The sequence below is a fragment of the Xenopus laevis genome, chromosome 3L (assembly GCF_017654675.1).
Source record: "Xenopus laevis strain J_2021 chromosome 3L, Xenopus_laevis_v10.1, whole genome shotgun sequence".
Lineage (NCBI taxonomy): Eukaryota > Metazoa > Chordata > Amphibia > Anura > Pipidae > Xenopus > Xenopus laevis.
The window spans coordinates 32,511,499-32,527,974 of record NC_054375.1 but is presented as its reverse complement, the minus strand read 5'-3'; the positions used below and the strand labels follow the sequence as shown (position 1 = coordinate 32,527,974).

Below are 16,476 nucleotides of genomic sequence, written 5' to 3'. Positions count from 1 at the left end.
AAATTTATACCGGCCAGGTGGCAACCCTATCAATAACATGCTGACAAATGTAAGAGAGTTGGTCAGTCTGGACAGAACATATAGAATAACCTTGCTTAATATTCTTAAATCAGTACATTACTAGAAAAAAATATAAAAATAAAAGCAGAGAATTGTCATGATAGTGTTATTTACTGATTCTCCTTATACCGTAGTGCCAATTGTTCAAATTCTGCCACTAGTCATATAGGCTCACTTGAAATTCTACTCAGGTGCAAGTGTGGTCCAGTCAAGTTGCTCCCTTTGTCGTTTTCATAAAAACTTGCCATTCAATCTATGAAATGGAAGTAGACTCAGTTGGTTTATTTCGACCCAGTTTAGCCAGGTTTTATGAAAGTGTAAACATAGAATATCCCTTGCAGAATAAAAATTATTTTTTTGTCTTCTTGTCATGCTGTGCCTGTCCAAAGTGGAAGAGCTCCTAGTGGGGCAATTCTTCCACAGTAGTGGGAAAAAAACTTAAAGCAATTTAAAAGCTTAAAACTAGACTTTTGAAATAGTACTTTGAAGAGCGAGGTTGTCAACAAGAGCATGAAGTGTATATGGTGCATGGTAATATGTTTTTAGTTCCAATGTGACATTATACAGGCACTTTGCATTATCATTTCCTTGGGAATGGAGTCTGGATATATGCTTTGGAGAGATGTCTATCACTGAAACCCCTATTTAATTTATTCTGATCAGGGCTGCGATCAGTAAGCAAGGGGCCCATGTTATTAATTAACAGGGCTCTCCCACCAGAGGGCCTCAATTATTTGGGCATCACTCTGCCAACAAATAAAATGAGGCCTCAATAGAGAATAAATCCCACCCAGATATAGTGAGACTTGAAATGAAGAGCTTTCAAACCTTTCAAATATATCTGATGAAGAATGTGACTCAAGTCTATGTTTAAGTAGTTGGAAATGTAGTTGTTTGTCATATGTAAGTTCCCAGTTTAGAGATGTGTGCAGTGATTCACTTAGACCTGGAACTCAACATTATTTTGTTAATACAGCAAATGGGAAGAGAACTAAAATGACTGACCACCTGAACAATTAGTTTAGAGAAAGTTCTAATGGTGCATATTGTAATTCTAAGAGAAACCACCAAGACTATTATGAAAACCTCACAGACATTGCTAATGTTAAATTATGATCATAATATTACATTATCATCCATGTTTTTCTTGCTGTTCAGTCCATCTGAATAATGTGAAAAAGTTTGGCTTAAACAAGTTGTCTATTAGTCCCCCTAGTATCTTCTCTTAGGCAAAATGTTAGTGAGAAAAAAACACTTTTTTTCCTGAAGAATACCTAAATAGCAAACTTAAGGCATTATTTCACCACCACAAACATGATCTATAGCCAAGGTGCTGATCCATATGTACAGTACATCAGCAATTCACCACAGTATGTTAAACCGTTGCCAATATTCAATAGCAAAGCTTTATTAGATCACATAGAAAATTCCAACAGCACCGATGGGGGCCACTGACACCAGTAGCCAAAAAACTATTGCTCTGTGAGACTACAATGCTGTTGTTATTCATCTTCCAGTCTATCATTTAAACCACTGCCTCGTTCTTAGTGTAAACTAGCAGATAGATGTTGAAATTCCACACTGGAGAGCTGCTGAATAAATAACGAAATACTTTATTAGCCAGAAAAAAATGAGAAGCAGTTGCAGGTAGGGTTGCCACCTGGCCAGTATTTTACCGGCTTAGCTGGTAAAAATGATGGTTGATCCAATGTTATTAATAGGGAAAAAAATATATAGGAAGGCCGGTATTATTTTCCAGAAAAGATGGCAACCTTGTTGCAGGTCTTACATTATAAGTAAACGTTGAACCACCCCTTTAAACCATTCTTGTGTAGTCCTCTCCAGTCTCCCAGATTTCTCTATAGTCACCCAAAACACACTTTGGCCTCTACTGATTGCTGATGGGACAGAGAACTGAAATACATTATAGTTTTTTTATTTCTAAGGACAATGATCTTTCTATTTTTTAATGATCTCAACTTGTTCCCATGAGCAACCAAGACTTTCTAACAGAATGTTGAGCAATTAAATGGACCTATTATCAAAAAATCAAGTTTCTATTTGTGTAGTGTTTAAGGGATGAAAAATAATTCACTAAAAATGAAAAATGCACTTGAAAATTATAGTCACATTTTGTTTGTGCATTGAAGTTTAAGCAAATAGTTAAGAAATCTTCCTTTATCTCTCAAAGCAGCAACTCTGTCATATTTTATTACTGAGTTCCAGCTATATTTATAACAGACATCTGCTATGACTTTTCCCCATAATTTATCAAATCAGATGATTATCTCAATGTAATCTTAAATTGCCAGAATGTGTTCCACAGCTCTCAACTGCTCTATGGTGTTTAGAGCTCAAACGGAAATGTTTTGTTCTTAATCTTCTTAATCATTAATCCCCGAGGCAAATTGGCAAGGATTGTAAGGATTTTAGGAATCATTTTCTTTGTGGAAAAGAGAGAGTTAAATCTGGAAAGATCTGTAAATATCTTGGTTCTTTAAATCATATTTTTCAAATATGTCTATACTAGGGATGTACTGAATGCATTATTTTGGATTCGGCCCAACCCCAAAATTGTGAAAGATTTGGCCGAATACCAAACCGAATCCTAATTTGCAAATGCAAATTAGGGTTGGGAAGGGGAAAACCTTTTTTTACTTGTTTTGGGACAAAAAGCCACGCAATTTCCCTCTCCGCCCCTAATTTGCATATGCAAGTTAGGATTTCGTTCACTGGCCAGAAGGATTCGGCCGAATCCGCATCCTGCTGAAAAAGGCCGAATCCTGGATTTGGTGCATCCCTAGTCTATACTGGCAGTGGGTGGTCCCAGTATATACAACTGGATATGTATACTGGTAAAGCTCTGTACAGGTTTATGCAGTTTTATTGGCTTTAGGGCAGAGACACACACTCAGATTTGGGGAGATTAGTCACCCGGCGTGCTTCGTTTTCCGAAGTTGCCAGAAGTTTCCTAGTGAGGCAACTTCGGCGACTTCGGAAAACTCCAAATGCCATCCCACCGGCGATTTACATTCTAGCCGGCGGGAAGGCAAGGGAGGCTCGGGGTGATTAGTAGTCCCGAAGAAGAAGAGATTTGTCGCCGGGCGACTAATCTCCCCAAATCTGAGCGTGTGTCTCTGCCCTTAAGGCCTAAGATTTTGTGAGATAATTTTTGTTCTACCTGCATGTCAGTAGCACAGGTTTCAGACTTTTTTTTGTTGAAGCCCCATTCTAATGTCCAACATTTGTGGAGACGGCACAGACAGGTACAGGTATGGGATCCATTATCTGGAAACCCATTACCCAGAAAACTCTGAAACTTTTTCTCTGTAATAATAAGACAGTACCCTGTACTGCATCCAAACTATATATATATAGATATAATTAGTCCTTATTAAAGGCAAAACAGGTCTATTGGGTTTATTTAATGGCCAAATGATTTTTTAGTAGATTTTAGGTATGGAGATCCAAATAACGGAAAGATCCCTTATCCGAAAAAAAAACAAGTTCTGTGCATTTTGATAACAGGTCCCATACTTGTATGTAAAAATTTTACTGTTACAGACATTCTCTGTTTCCCAGCAGGTTCCCCTACTGACTTGCAGTGCCTTAATAAATGGTGTCAGAAAAGTGTTATAAAACATAGCACCCATATCATTTTAGCACCGGCAAGGATATATATTTCTAGAACATTTGTTTAGAAATTTGATTTGCTTTGTTACGTATCTTTAAAAAGAAAAAAAAATCTGAAAGAGAGAAGGTCTGAACCAATGACAACACTGGAAAAATATGCTCTGGCAAGTAGAGTGAAAAAGTTCAGGCTGAGGGGAAGCTGAGAGCAGGATTGTATGGGAATGATTTCCATATATCTTACAAGGCGCTTCCTCTGAAAATGCTGGACTCTCTTATGAGCTGAAGCTTTTTATCAAGTATCAGAAGGACTTATCCAGCCGTTCCACCTTTCTGTTTCGTGGGTGAGTTAACAGATACAACTGATTATTGCTGCTTACAAACAAAACTTCCATTGAGTGAATGGCATATTCTGGGTAACCTAGCTATCTCTGCTGTGCTGTAGTGTAAAGATAAACTAAAACATCTGGAAAAAATTATCTTCCATTCACTGCACGTTTTTCTTGATAAAAAAAAAAAACAATTGTAGCTATCACTTTTAGTATGATTAACTGTACTGTATTGTACTTTTAGTATGATTGCACAAGATTTTTGTTATTATTCAACTTTTGCTTCTGGAACCTCTCCAGTCTGGGGCTCAAAATGGTTGCTAGGCTCCATTAACTTATAGAATAAACACATACACACCCAGCACTTGACTCTTGTATTGGCTGCTGGCAGGAATGTAGGACCCCACCTATCACACAAATATACATTAGACATCAACAACAGTTGTGGAGAAGAACCTAGTTTCTAGGCTCAATTAACTTGTGTTAATGTAGCTTAAATGGGAGATAAATATAGTAGATAGAGGCAATAAAAATAGCAATAACCACAACACTATAACCCAATTTGCTTTTTGGTTGCTGGGGTCTCTGACCATAAAACAAGATCAGATTTAAAGTTCTGGATTCAAGAGAAGAGAGAGACAAAGGCAAGTATTTAAAAAATAAACAGTGCTTGTATTTCATTTATTTGCTACACAATCTAGGCAAGAACTTCCCATTTATCCCTTTACCTGCCTGTGATATAGAATTGGCATTGCTGACACTAGTCCCAGACAACATAGATGCTGTGTTTTCAGGTTATCTGCTGTTCTTTAGGAATTGTGAGTTGCTATTAGTAGCTGGTCAGTAAAGGGTTAATTAACATTGTGGATAATTAATGGAAGAACAGACTGGAAAAACTGGCTTGCGTGTGCATGTTTAAGCTTTAGTAATAAAGGAAATATTTATTTTGCAAGACGTATAAAGCACAAAATGGGTATTTGTTATATGATGTCTATCTCCCAGGTTATTTATGTATTACTTCTTCATTAAAGGGGACCCGTCACCCAAAAAAATTATTCAAAATCTTATTTTATCACATTAGTCAAGCAAAATGAGTTTTAATTACACTATATAAATTATTTGAGACTTGCTTCCTTCAGTCTGGGATTTCAAAATTATAGCAAGCAAACAGGAGCCATTTTGTGGACACTGTTATTAAGGCAAGCCTTGCATCATCTCAGAATCTTGTTTGTGCACCAGAATGGGGGACCCGATGTCAATCCCCATGCACTGGTTACACAATTAAATTGTAAAGAGAGCAGAGTAATGTGTGGAGAGCAGTGACATCTAGGAAGTAATGAATGGAAAGTGAAATAATTGCCTGCCCCGCCTCTATGCCTAAGGCATAGAGGAGTGGCAGACAATATTTGATTGACAGCTGAGATTTTTACAACAGCTATGAATGCTTTAATAAAAAATAGAAATTGGATTTCATGTTTAATTTGAAAAGGACTTTTATTATACAGATTTTTGTGTCTGGATGAAAGGTCCACTGGGGGTTATTGACTATACCTAAAATGTATCTGGTTGGGCTTTTTAGAGTAAAACTAAAATTTTTGGTGGGAAAAACTAGAATTGGGATATTGTAGTCTGTGCTGGATTTAGCACAATAGAACTTGAAAAAATCTAGCTATTCGGGGGAAAAAATCATACAATTTGTGTTTTTGCTCTATTTTATTGAGTTTCTTACCGATCTGTTTAATCCTAGTTATTTTATTACCAAATAAGGCAAATTCGGGGATGGCAATTTGGTCAACCTTTTTTTTATTGAAACAATGAGATTAATTTGGATTTTAGTAAATAACCCCCTAAAATTCAAATGCAATGGGCAGCTGGAGACCATAGTTTCATACACTGCAAAATAATCTAGAGGAGCACTTATTTATCTGTGGACCACCACGCTACTCAAAAATTACACTAGATATCATATGACTTCCATACACGACATGCTTAATGGTTAGAAGTAAATTACTACTAATAATGAATTAATTAATTTGGGTTTAACTTGATTTTTTATTAACAGTAGATTATAGAGTGACAGCAGGCACAGACAACTGAATTATGATTATAAGAACATTGAAATTCTTCTGTGCAATTGATCATATTAAAAACCAAGGGCAGGGACAGATAGTCATAACTTCTTGATTTTCCTTATATGTGCATGTTCACAGCTATGTAGATATGTTGCATAGAAAAGTATGATATTCAATTAGAGTGAATAAAGGGTGAGCAATATAGAGGGAGATTAAGTTGCCTTACAGGGTAGAGAGTACAGGGCAGACATTATAGTGGGAGATGAAGTTCTAGAGTGCTTAAAAGGTGGGAGTTTTAGATGAGTGATATGTTCACTTTGGAGTGATTACAAGTAAATGTATTAGGCTAAGGTAAAGAGTAGCTCTTTTAGAGGGAAATGTACTAACTTGCAGTGATTATAGGGTAGGAGTTAAAGAGGGAGAAGTAGTTGCTTTAGTCCAAGCAAAGGGACAGGTGTTATATCAGGAGATGGATAGGCTTGAATGAGAGCCACCGAAGCTCACGAAAGGTTAATCCATGAACAACTGTGTTCCAGACTTATACATTTGGGTGCCAAAATCTCTCCCACAGCTGGCGAAGCCAAGAGGAACCAGAAGCTCAGAGATTCTCCTAAGCTGACCCCGATAGCAACCTTAATAAAATCAAATAATCGGTTTAACTATATCAGACTTACCAGGGAAACTAATCAATATTGAATCCAAAGGAAAGTAATCCTGAAGTAGTTTTAATGAATGCAGGTTTGCTATCCAGAGCTGTGCAAATAACAGGCTTGGAAACTAGACACTGTAGGACGCTACAGAGCAGCAGCTTTAGGTAAAAGTGTGGGGGATACCAGGATAGTAGGTTAAGATGGTGACAGTAGCCCAAATGGCAACAAAAACTATTATTATGAGCTTTTCTCCAGCTACTTAGTTAGTGAACTACCAGTCCCATAGTACAGATACAGACACAATTTAATAGCTACATACTGTGCAAAGCTTATATGTTGGATAATCATAGTTTACATGAATAATATGGCTCCTGCGAGTTCACCACAACTACAAACAGCACTGTTGCTATCTGTATTGAAAACCATGTTAGAATATTGCTCTTTTCCTGGAGAATTTGCTATATAAATACCCTGCACTTAGACCAAATACTCCAGTACCAGTGTGATGTAATTTTTACCCAGAATACAGGCCAATGCTTCTTAAAGAACAACTCCTAAAACAAGATTGGGCAATATGGGTCACATTACTTGTGCTGAGTGGCAACATTCACATGGCACACCCTCCAGGGTATGTATCATCTCTACCATTGCTTGATACATACACTTAAACCCCAGTTCTTTATCTGAATGCAGATTACCCCTTTATAACTCTGGGAGTCCTCTCCAGTATTATTGTAGCAAACTTTTCCTGAGAACTTCCATTCTGCTTCTACTGAGATAATATTCAATACCTTATTAGTTTACCAAACAATTTCACTTGAATAATAAATATCCGGTTGTTAATAAAATTTTGACTTATTTCCTTGTCCCAACATTGTTCAGAGCCTGCTCCCTTTATAAACAGAAATGTACAAGTAGTGACTAAACCACAAACATGTAAAGGCCCTCAACAAAATATGTCCAGAGTATCCCTGGACCCTTGAGAGGCCTGAGTATGCATGTGAGCCGCCAAATAAAAAGCAAATATATAAACAGACATTAATAGAAGCCTACAGCTCATCGTAAAAAATGAAAATTAAATTGAATTTTTTTTTTTATAAATAATATTTTTATTTTGTTTTGTAATAACATACACAAAAGAAAAAATTGAAAACTAAAATGACATATGACAGTATTAAAGCATTTTACACTGTACTGTATTAAACATATATCATTTTACATCCGCAGCATATTGTTATTTCTTTTGCATTTGCTATCTACAAAATGTGAAGTATATATTATGTCATTAAAAAGAAAAATGTAGAAGGAATAAAAGAATAGAAAAGATATGTAATAAAGTACGAAAAAAAAAGTCCCAGACTGGTATTTACTGTAACAGGATATATTTGGATAGAGTTAATTTTAGTAGTTCATAATAAAGGGGCCTCCATGATTCCACAGCCCTTCTGTTATTCAATAACGTCATTTTTCTTTTCTCAAATATGCCTGCACACAGTAAAAAGAGGACACGTCTGTGCCTCTGCTTCCAATCTGCTTGCTGGAACACAAAGGAAATATGCTTTCAGTTATGACTGAAGTTTCTGCAAGAATTCTTCAGGGGCAGAATAAATGAGATCAGCGATTCCAGATGTTGCTGTAGAAGATTCTTATTGTGGAATACAAAAGTTCAAATCGTTTATTTGTCATGTTAGGTGCTTTTTATAAGTATTAATTCATAATGTCTAATAGTGTCATTAGATTGTCTGTAAAGTTTGTTCATCACTACTGTCCAGTAGTAGTAAGAAATGGTGCCTATTGTAGCAGTGGGATAATAGTCTCTGGGAAGGGAGTGTGACTGTGGGATAGCAGGTATAGTAGGGAGAGATTGTGTCTATAGTAGCAGTGGGATAATAGTCTCTGGGAAGGGACTGTGTCTGTGAGATTTTAAGTATAGTAGGGATAGATTGTGCCTATAGTATCAGTGGGATAATAGCCTCTGGGAAGGGACTGTGTCTGTGGGATAGTAGGGAGATATGGTGCCTATAGTAACAGTGGGATAATAGTCTCTGGGAAGGGAGTGTGTCTGTGGGATAGCAGGTATAGTAGGGAGATATGGTGCCTATAGTAACAGTGGGATAATAGTCTCTGGGAAGGGACTGTGTCCATGGGATAGCCGGTATAGTAGGGGGAGATGGTGCCTATAGTAGCAGTGGGGATAATAGTCCGTTGGAAGGGAGTGTGGCTGTGAGATAGCAGGTAAAATAGGGAGAGATGGTGCCTATATTAACAGTGAGATAATAGTCTCTGGGAGGGGAGTGTGACTGTGAGATAGCAGGTATAGTAGGGAGATATGGTGCCTATAGTAACAGTGGGATAATAGTCTCTGGGAAGGGACTGTGTCCATGAGATAGCCGGTATAGTAGGGGGAGATGGTGCCTATAGTAGCAGTGGGGATAATAGTCTGTTGGAAGGGAGTGTGGCTGTGAGATAGCAGGTATAGTAGGGAGAAATGGGGGCCTTTAGTAACAGTGGGATAATAGTCTCTGGGAAGGGAGAGATGGTGCCTATAGTAACAGTGGGATAATAGTCGCTGGGAAGGGACTGTGGCTGTGGGATAGTAGGGATAGATTGTGCCTATAGTAGCAGTGGGATAATAGTCTCTGGGAAGGGACTGTGACTGTGGGAAAGCAGCAGGCCCAGACTGGCAATCTGTGGGTTCTGGCAAATGCCAGAGGGGCTGCTGTAAGATGCCATAGACAGTCACTATATATATATATATATATATATATATATATATATATATATATATATATATATATATATATATATATATATATATATATATATATATATATATATATATATATATACCTGAAATGCCAGGGTCTATTTTAAATCTCAGTCCAGACGTGGATAGCAGGCATAGTAGGGAGAGATGGTACCTATAGTAGTAGTGGGATAATATTTTTGGAAGGGCCCATGGCTGTGGGATAGCAGGTATAGTAAGGAAAGATAGTACTGTACTTAGAGTAGCAATGGATAGCATGTTATCAGATAAATATGCACTCACTGCATGTACACTTTAAAGGGGGAAAAAACTTTTACTGGTGAGATGCCTCATGGTTATATTGTGTTTCATATACAAGAGTGTGAACTCTTTCATCCCACTAAACATATACTTTGGGGTATATTTATCAAAGAGTGAAGTTAGAGGTCATCACGGTCCGCTAGAGTGGAATCCTGCCACTCTCCATTCATTTCTATCAGATTTTGAAAGGCATATTTATCAAAGGATACATTTTCACTTTGAACCATTGATAAATACTCTTTTAAAAATCCCATAGAAATGAATGGAGAGAGTCTGTATTTCACTCTAGAGGACTGTGGTGACCTCTAACTTCACTCTTTGATAAATATACTGCTTTATGTACAGCAAATTTATGTGAGGACAAAAAACCCTGGCATGCTTCTGTATAGCAATGAGGACTTATAGACCTTAAATGCATGGGATCTGTTATCCAAAATGCTTGACACACAGAGTTTCCAGTAAATTGGATCTCCATACCTTAAGTCTACTAAAATATAATCTAAACATCAATTAGACCCAAAAGGATTGTTTTCCCTTTAATAAGGATTAATTATATCTTAGTTGGGATCAACTACACATTACTTTCTTATTATTACAGAGAAAAATGAAGTCATTTTTACAAATGTGAATTATTTGCCTGTATTTCAGAACTTCTGGATAATGGGTTTCCAGATAACAGATCTTATACTTGTAACAGGAAAACAAGCCACATTTCCATGGGTCAACAATCATTTCTTTTTACTGTGTTGAGCAATTGAGGATTGTAATTTTTAATGCACAGATTCACATACCAGTTTATGGGTATGGGATCCGTTATCTAGAAACCTGGTATCCAGAAAGCTCTGACTTATGGGATAACCGTCCCCCATAGACTCCATTATAATTAAATAATAAAAAATTTTAACAATTGTTTCCTTTTTCTCTGTAATAATAAAACAGTACCTAGTATTTGATCCAAACTAAGGGGCACATTTACTAAGCTTGAGTGAAGGATTCGAAGTAAAAAAAACATTGAATTTCGAAGGTCTTGTTTGGGTACTTGACCATCGAATAGGCTACTTCGACCTTTGACTACGACTTCGAATCGAACGATTCGATCTAAAAATCGTTCGACTATTCGACTTTGACTACCTACTTCGGCACTTTAAACCTACCGAGCATCAATGTTAGCCTATGGGGACCTTCCCCATAAGGTTACTGTGCTTTTTTTGATTGAAGGAAAATCCTTCGATCGATGGATTAAAATCCTTCGAATCATTTTTCGAACGATTTTTCATTCGATCAAAGTATTTGCGGTAAATCTTTCGACTTCGATATTCGAGGTCGAAGGATTTTACTTCGATGGTCGAATATCGAGGGTTAATTAACCCTTGATATTCGACCCTTAGTAAATGTGCCCCTAAGAGTTTGATATTGGGTTTATTTAATGTTTACATTATCTTTAGTGTGGACCAGGTATGGAGATCCAAACCCTACGCCCTGAGTATTCTGGATAACAGGTCCCATACCTGTATACCTTTAACATAAAGCAGCTGGTTTTTAGTTTTATATTAAAATATTTAGTAGACTTCTAATGGATTCTGCGGGCCCAAAAGGTGACTTATGCAGTTCTAAAATGAATAATTGAATAAAATATGGGATCTGTTATCCATACAGCTCCAAATTATGGAAAGGCCATCTCCCATAGACTCCATTTACCCAAATAATCCAAATTTTTAATAATGTTATCCTTTTTTTCTGTACAGGTATGGGATCCACTATGTGGAAACCCAGTATCCAGAAAGCATAGAATTACTGAAAGGCCATCTCACGTAGACTCCATTTTATCCAAATAATCTAAATCTGGCCATTTCAAAAGTTGGGATGCATTATTATACATTAGAAATATATGCAGCCAGGCATGTAAGCCATGTATAAATTGAAGACATATGTAGCGTATTGCTCTTGTTTGTAGGTCCCACTTGAACTGACATATATTTTTGCTGTTTATTTATAGAGAATCCCATTATGATCAACTTAATTCTCCTTCTTTGGACTGTATCTTGCTCCGCTGATAATCTGCTGAGTAGTCCTGCTAAAGGAGACTCTCACTTCCCGACAGAAAATTCCCAGCTGTTCTGCAGTTTACCAGGCCCACCCGGTCCACCTGGGGTCCCGGGGCATCCCGGATCTCCTGGAACTATAGGAAGAATAGGGTTTCCAGGAAAAGATGGGAAAGACGGAAAAGATGGAGACAAAGGAGAGAAAGGAGATGAAGGTAAAGCAAGTAAATACGGTTGTACTATTATGCTTGCCCATTGTTGTACAGGTATGGGACCTGTTATCCAGATGGCTCAAGACCCGGGGTTTCCTGATAAGGGATCTTTCTGTTCCTTAAGTCTACACAAAATTTATTTAAAAATGAATTAAACCCTTAGGATGGTTTTGCCTCCAATAAGGGTAAATTATAGGGCAAATTCACAGTGCGAATTGACGTCATGTTGCCACTTCGCCGATTTACTAAGGGTCCCTGGCAAATTTTTGCTCTGGTGAATGGACATAAATATGCAAATTCACTAAGATGCGGATTTTTCTGAACGTTACCTCTTGAGCCAGAGTTTACTTCAACCAGCTCAGACCAGCCAAAGTGCAATAGAGTACATAGGAGTATTTTCAAAAATAGTTGAAAATTTTTCTAAGTCACAAAAAACGCTGGCGTCTTTTACTTTTTACAGGGTGATAGGCTGAAAAAGATCATACATTTTTTTTGGGGTACCCTCCTTCCCCCCTACATTTCCTTACATATGACACCTAAACGATACAGTGGGCACATGTATAGGGCAATATAACACGTCTATTTTATTTTATTAAGGTTCCCTGGCCCTGTGTAGTGTAATGTAGTTGCTGCTACATACAGTATACTTCTATTGTACTTTAACTGCACGCCGTATGCTAATAAGGCATCGCTAGCGTAACTTCGAACTGCTTATTATATTATCGCTAGCGCAACTTCGCTAGCTTTTGGAACCCTGGACACAACTTCTGATTTTCGTGAATTAGCGTTGTCCTGGTCGAATCTACGCCTGGCAAAGTGTGGCGATGTGAGTGAAGCCGTCTTAGGCAAATTTCCGCAGGTTAGTGAATTTGCCCCCTTAGTTGGGATCAAGTACAAGCTACTGTTTTATTATTACAAATAAAAAGGAAATCATTATCAAAAATTTAAATTAATGAATTAAAGGGAGTCTATGGGAGATGGATTTCTGTAATATGGAGCCTTCTGTATAACGTGTTTCCAGGTAGCTGATCCCATACCCGCATTCTATGGGTAGGTTTATTTTATAATGTGTATTATTATTTTATAACTAAGGGTGACCTCAATGAACAATAAAGACCTACTTTTGGAAATGAATTAATAAGCAGTAATTAAAAGCAGAGTGGCACGGCCTGGGAACAAGAATTACTTTCAGAACATCCATTTTCCATTAGAAAGCATAAGAACAATGAACTGCATACGAATAATTAACTTAACTGAAGTTTAATTGATGTAAATGTTTTAATGTGAATGGAATGTTTCTGGAGGAAATGTTTGCTTCTTGGTGGGACAGATCCCTTTGACTTTTGACTGTACAAGGATGGGACCTGAAACCACGTTACGGGAAGGCCATCTCCCATAGTCTCCATTTTATTCAAATAATTTAAATTTTTAACAATAATTTCCTTTTTCTTTGCAGTAGTAAAACAGTACCTTGTACTTGATTCAAACTAAGATTTTATTAATCCTTATTGGAGGCAAAACAATCCTATTGGGTTTAATTCATTTTTCATTTATTTTTAATATACTAGAGATCCAAATTACGGGTCCCATACCTGTACTAACATTTAATTGTCTGCTGGAAGCCCATACAAATAAAGAAGATGGTCTGGAGAGTTGCTTGACCTATGACTATCCTGTGTCTGAGTACAAAATGGACAAACCACTATTTTTCATACAGCCTGCTTATGAGTATCTTTAAGTGACTGCTTGATTCTTTATATTAATTGTTTGGTAGACCAGGCTTTAAATTAGTAAATTGCAGAATTATTGGGGTCACAGTGGGAGCAAATGTAACAGGTTCTGGGCACCTTACACCTTTATCCCCACCAAGCCCATGTGGGATATGTAAATGGACCTGCAGTAGTAATGCAACCTGGTAAATATGGAGGAATGACCTGTTGTCACAGTTGTCCCTGATCTGTCCATCCAAAATGGAAGAGTTGATAAAGTTATATCTGTATTGGAGTGTGCATCAGTAAACCTGAGATTGCTGACTGTTTATTAGAAATATTTCTGTTGGCTGTGTTAAGAAGTACGGAAATGTATCCACATATTCAGGATATTGTGCAGAGGTATGGGATCCGTTAACCGGAAACTCATTATTTAGAAAGCTTCGAATTACAGAAAGGCAGTGTCCCATAGACCTAGGGTCATATTTGTCAAGGGTCGAATTTCGAATTGAAAAAACTTTGAAATTCGAATTCAAAAAGACCAACCGAAATTAAGTCATAGTTTTTTTTTTTTGATCGAATAGGACCATTTTTGATCAAATAGGTCCATATTCGGCCAAATTCAAATCGTACGAATCGAAGGAATATGGCTTTCAATTAAATTTGAAAAAAGTTGATTTTTCAAAGTCCACCAATTGACTCCAAATAAGTTCTAAGAGGTCCCCGTAGGCTAAAACAGCAATTCGGCAGGTTTTAGATGGCGAAGGGTCAATGTCGGATTTTTAAAGAGACAGTACATGATAAAATTCGATATTCAATTTTTTTACATTTTTTTCGAATCAAATTTGGACTATTCTCTAGTCGAAGTACACAAAAAATCGAAATTCAAATTTTTTTCAATCGAAAATTGTATCCAGTCTTTATCCAACGCAAATACAAAAAAACAGGGAGCGTTTTTTCACAATTCTAGTTCAAATAACTGGTACCAGTAAGCAAATCGGACTTAAAATTTCCTAATATACGTCTTACCAATTACATACCGCCCCAAACCCCACGCTTAGGAGGGGAAGCAGTCTCTGCTATAACAAACTTATTCACACAGTAGATTGATTTCTTACGAGATTAGTGCTTTGACCCAGGTGCAGCTGCCCCGAGTCCGTCACCAAGGGATCACGGTATAATTGATAGTCAGTCTGTACGGCAGCGCACTCTGGACCTCACCGAAGTCAAAATTCCAAGTTAAAAAGATATAAATTTTATTTGAACATTTGACATGCACACAAGCGTCTGAGGTCTGACGCGTTTTGTGTCTACGCACCTCTCTTTCAATCGAAAATTTACCTTGAACTTTGATAAATCTGCCCCTTAATTTTATCTTCTCATTCTCTGTAACAATAAAACAGTACCTTGTATTTGATCCAAACTAAGATATAATTAATCCTTATTGGAGACAAAATAAGCCTGTCCGGTTTAGTTAATGATTAAATTATTTTCTAGTAGAGTTAGGGTATGGAGATCCAAATTATGGAATGATCTGTTATCTGGAAAAGCCCAGGTCCCGAGCATTCTGGATAACAGGTCCCATACCTTCTGTGTATTTTGTTTTTTGCAGTTTGTTTTACCTCAATACAATACTTTTATTCCACAGCTGCACATGGTAGAACTGGGAATCCAGGTAAACCAGGAATAAAGGGAAAACCAGGAGCCATTGGAAGAGCTGGCCCTAGAGGGCCAAATGGAATTCGGGGAGATCAAGGAAAGGCTGGGGAGTCTGGAACACAAGGATTTAAGGGCAAGAAAGGAGATACTGGCATGCCAGGACCATGCAGGTGTGGCTCGAAGAAAGCCAAGTCAGCTTTCTCTGTTGCAGTTACAAAAAGTTACCCAAAGGAAAGATTGCCTATTAAATTCGACAAAGTCCTTATGAATGAAGGTGGCCATTATAATGTTTCCAGTGGGAAATATGTCTGTAAAATACCTGGAATTTATTTCTTCACGTATGATATCACCTTGGCCAACAAACACTTAGCCATCGGACTGGTGCACAATGGACAATACAGGATAAAGACTTTTGACGCCAACACTGGAAACCATGACATTGCATCAGGCTCCACGATCCTTCCATTGAAACGTGGAGATGAAGTATGGCTGCAGATATTCTACTCAGAACAGAATGGACTCTTTTATGACCCGTACTGGACAGATAGTCTATTTACGGGTTTCCTCATTTACCCAGATCAAGAATACATTGATGATCGAAAGAGTAAAGGTGAAAGCAGCAGCCTTAAGGAAATATCGGATGTCAGCTGAGACCTGTTCTATCTTCTCATATTCTTATAGGCTTGTGCTCAATACAATAAAATACTTGTACATATGCTGTCTTAGTTTTATGGTATGTCTTTGTTTAGCTTGGGCTGCTAGGCCATGACAATTCTGGCTTTTTTTCTGGAGATCGTAACACAATTTTACCAAAATGACATTGACTTATGGCCAGCAGGAGCCAATAATTGACTCTCCAAGTGTGATGAACTACGTATCCCAAGTGATAAATGGCTGGAAAACTTTCATATACGACTGATAATTGATAGTGTTCTAAGGCTGTATTTATATATTTTTTATATATGCTCTAGGACATTTTTATATAGTTGATATGTTGCAACTGGACACCATTGCATTTCAGTTTCAGTTATAAACAGACAGTGAGT

The 16,476-nt window shown here is 37.4% G+C and overlaps 1 protein-coding gene across 1 annotated transcript; it reads left to right on the top strand.

Moving 5' to 3' along the window:
- Window positions 1–3,543: 3,543 nt before the first annotated feature.
- On the top strand, window positions 3,544–16,145 carry c1qtnf2.L (C1q and TNF related 2 L homeolog). The gene is made up of 3 exons (XM_018252040.2): window positions 3,544–4,034; window positions 11,805–12,065; window positions 15,420–16,145. The coding sequence occupies exons 2-3, from the start codon at window positions 11,816–11,818 to the stop codon at window positions 16,079–16,081; spliced, it is 912 nt and encodes a 303-aa protein (XP_018107529.1). The 5' UTR covers window positions 3,544–4,034; window positions 11,805–11,815; the 3' UTR covers window positions 16,082–16,145.
- Window positions 16,146–16,476: the final 331 nt, after the last annotated feature.

Bases quoted from the DNA above. Each gene is read 5' to 3' on its own strand.
- c1qtnf2.L (XM_018252040.2), top strand. From the start codon at position 11,816: ATGATCAACTTAATTCTCCTTCTTTGGACTGTATCTTGCTCCGCTGAT. The intron at 12,066-15,419 runs GTAAAGCAAGTA...TTTATTCCACAG, and splicing joins AGGAGAGAAAGGAGATGAAG to CTGCACATGGTAGAACTGGG.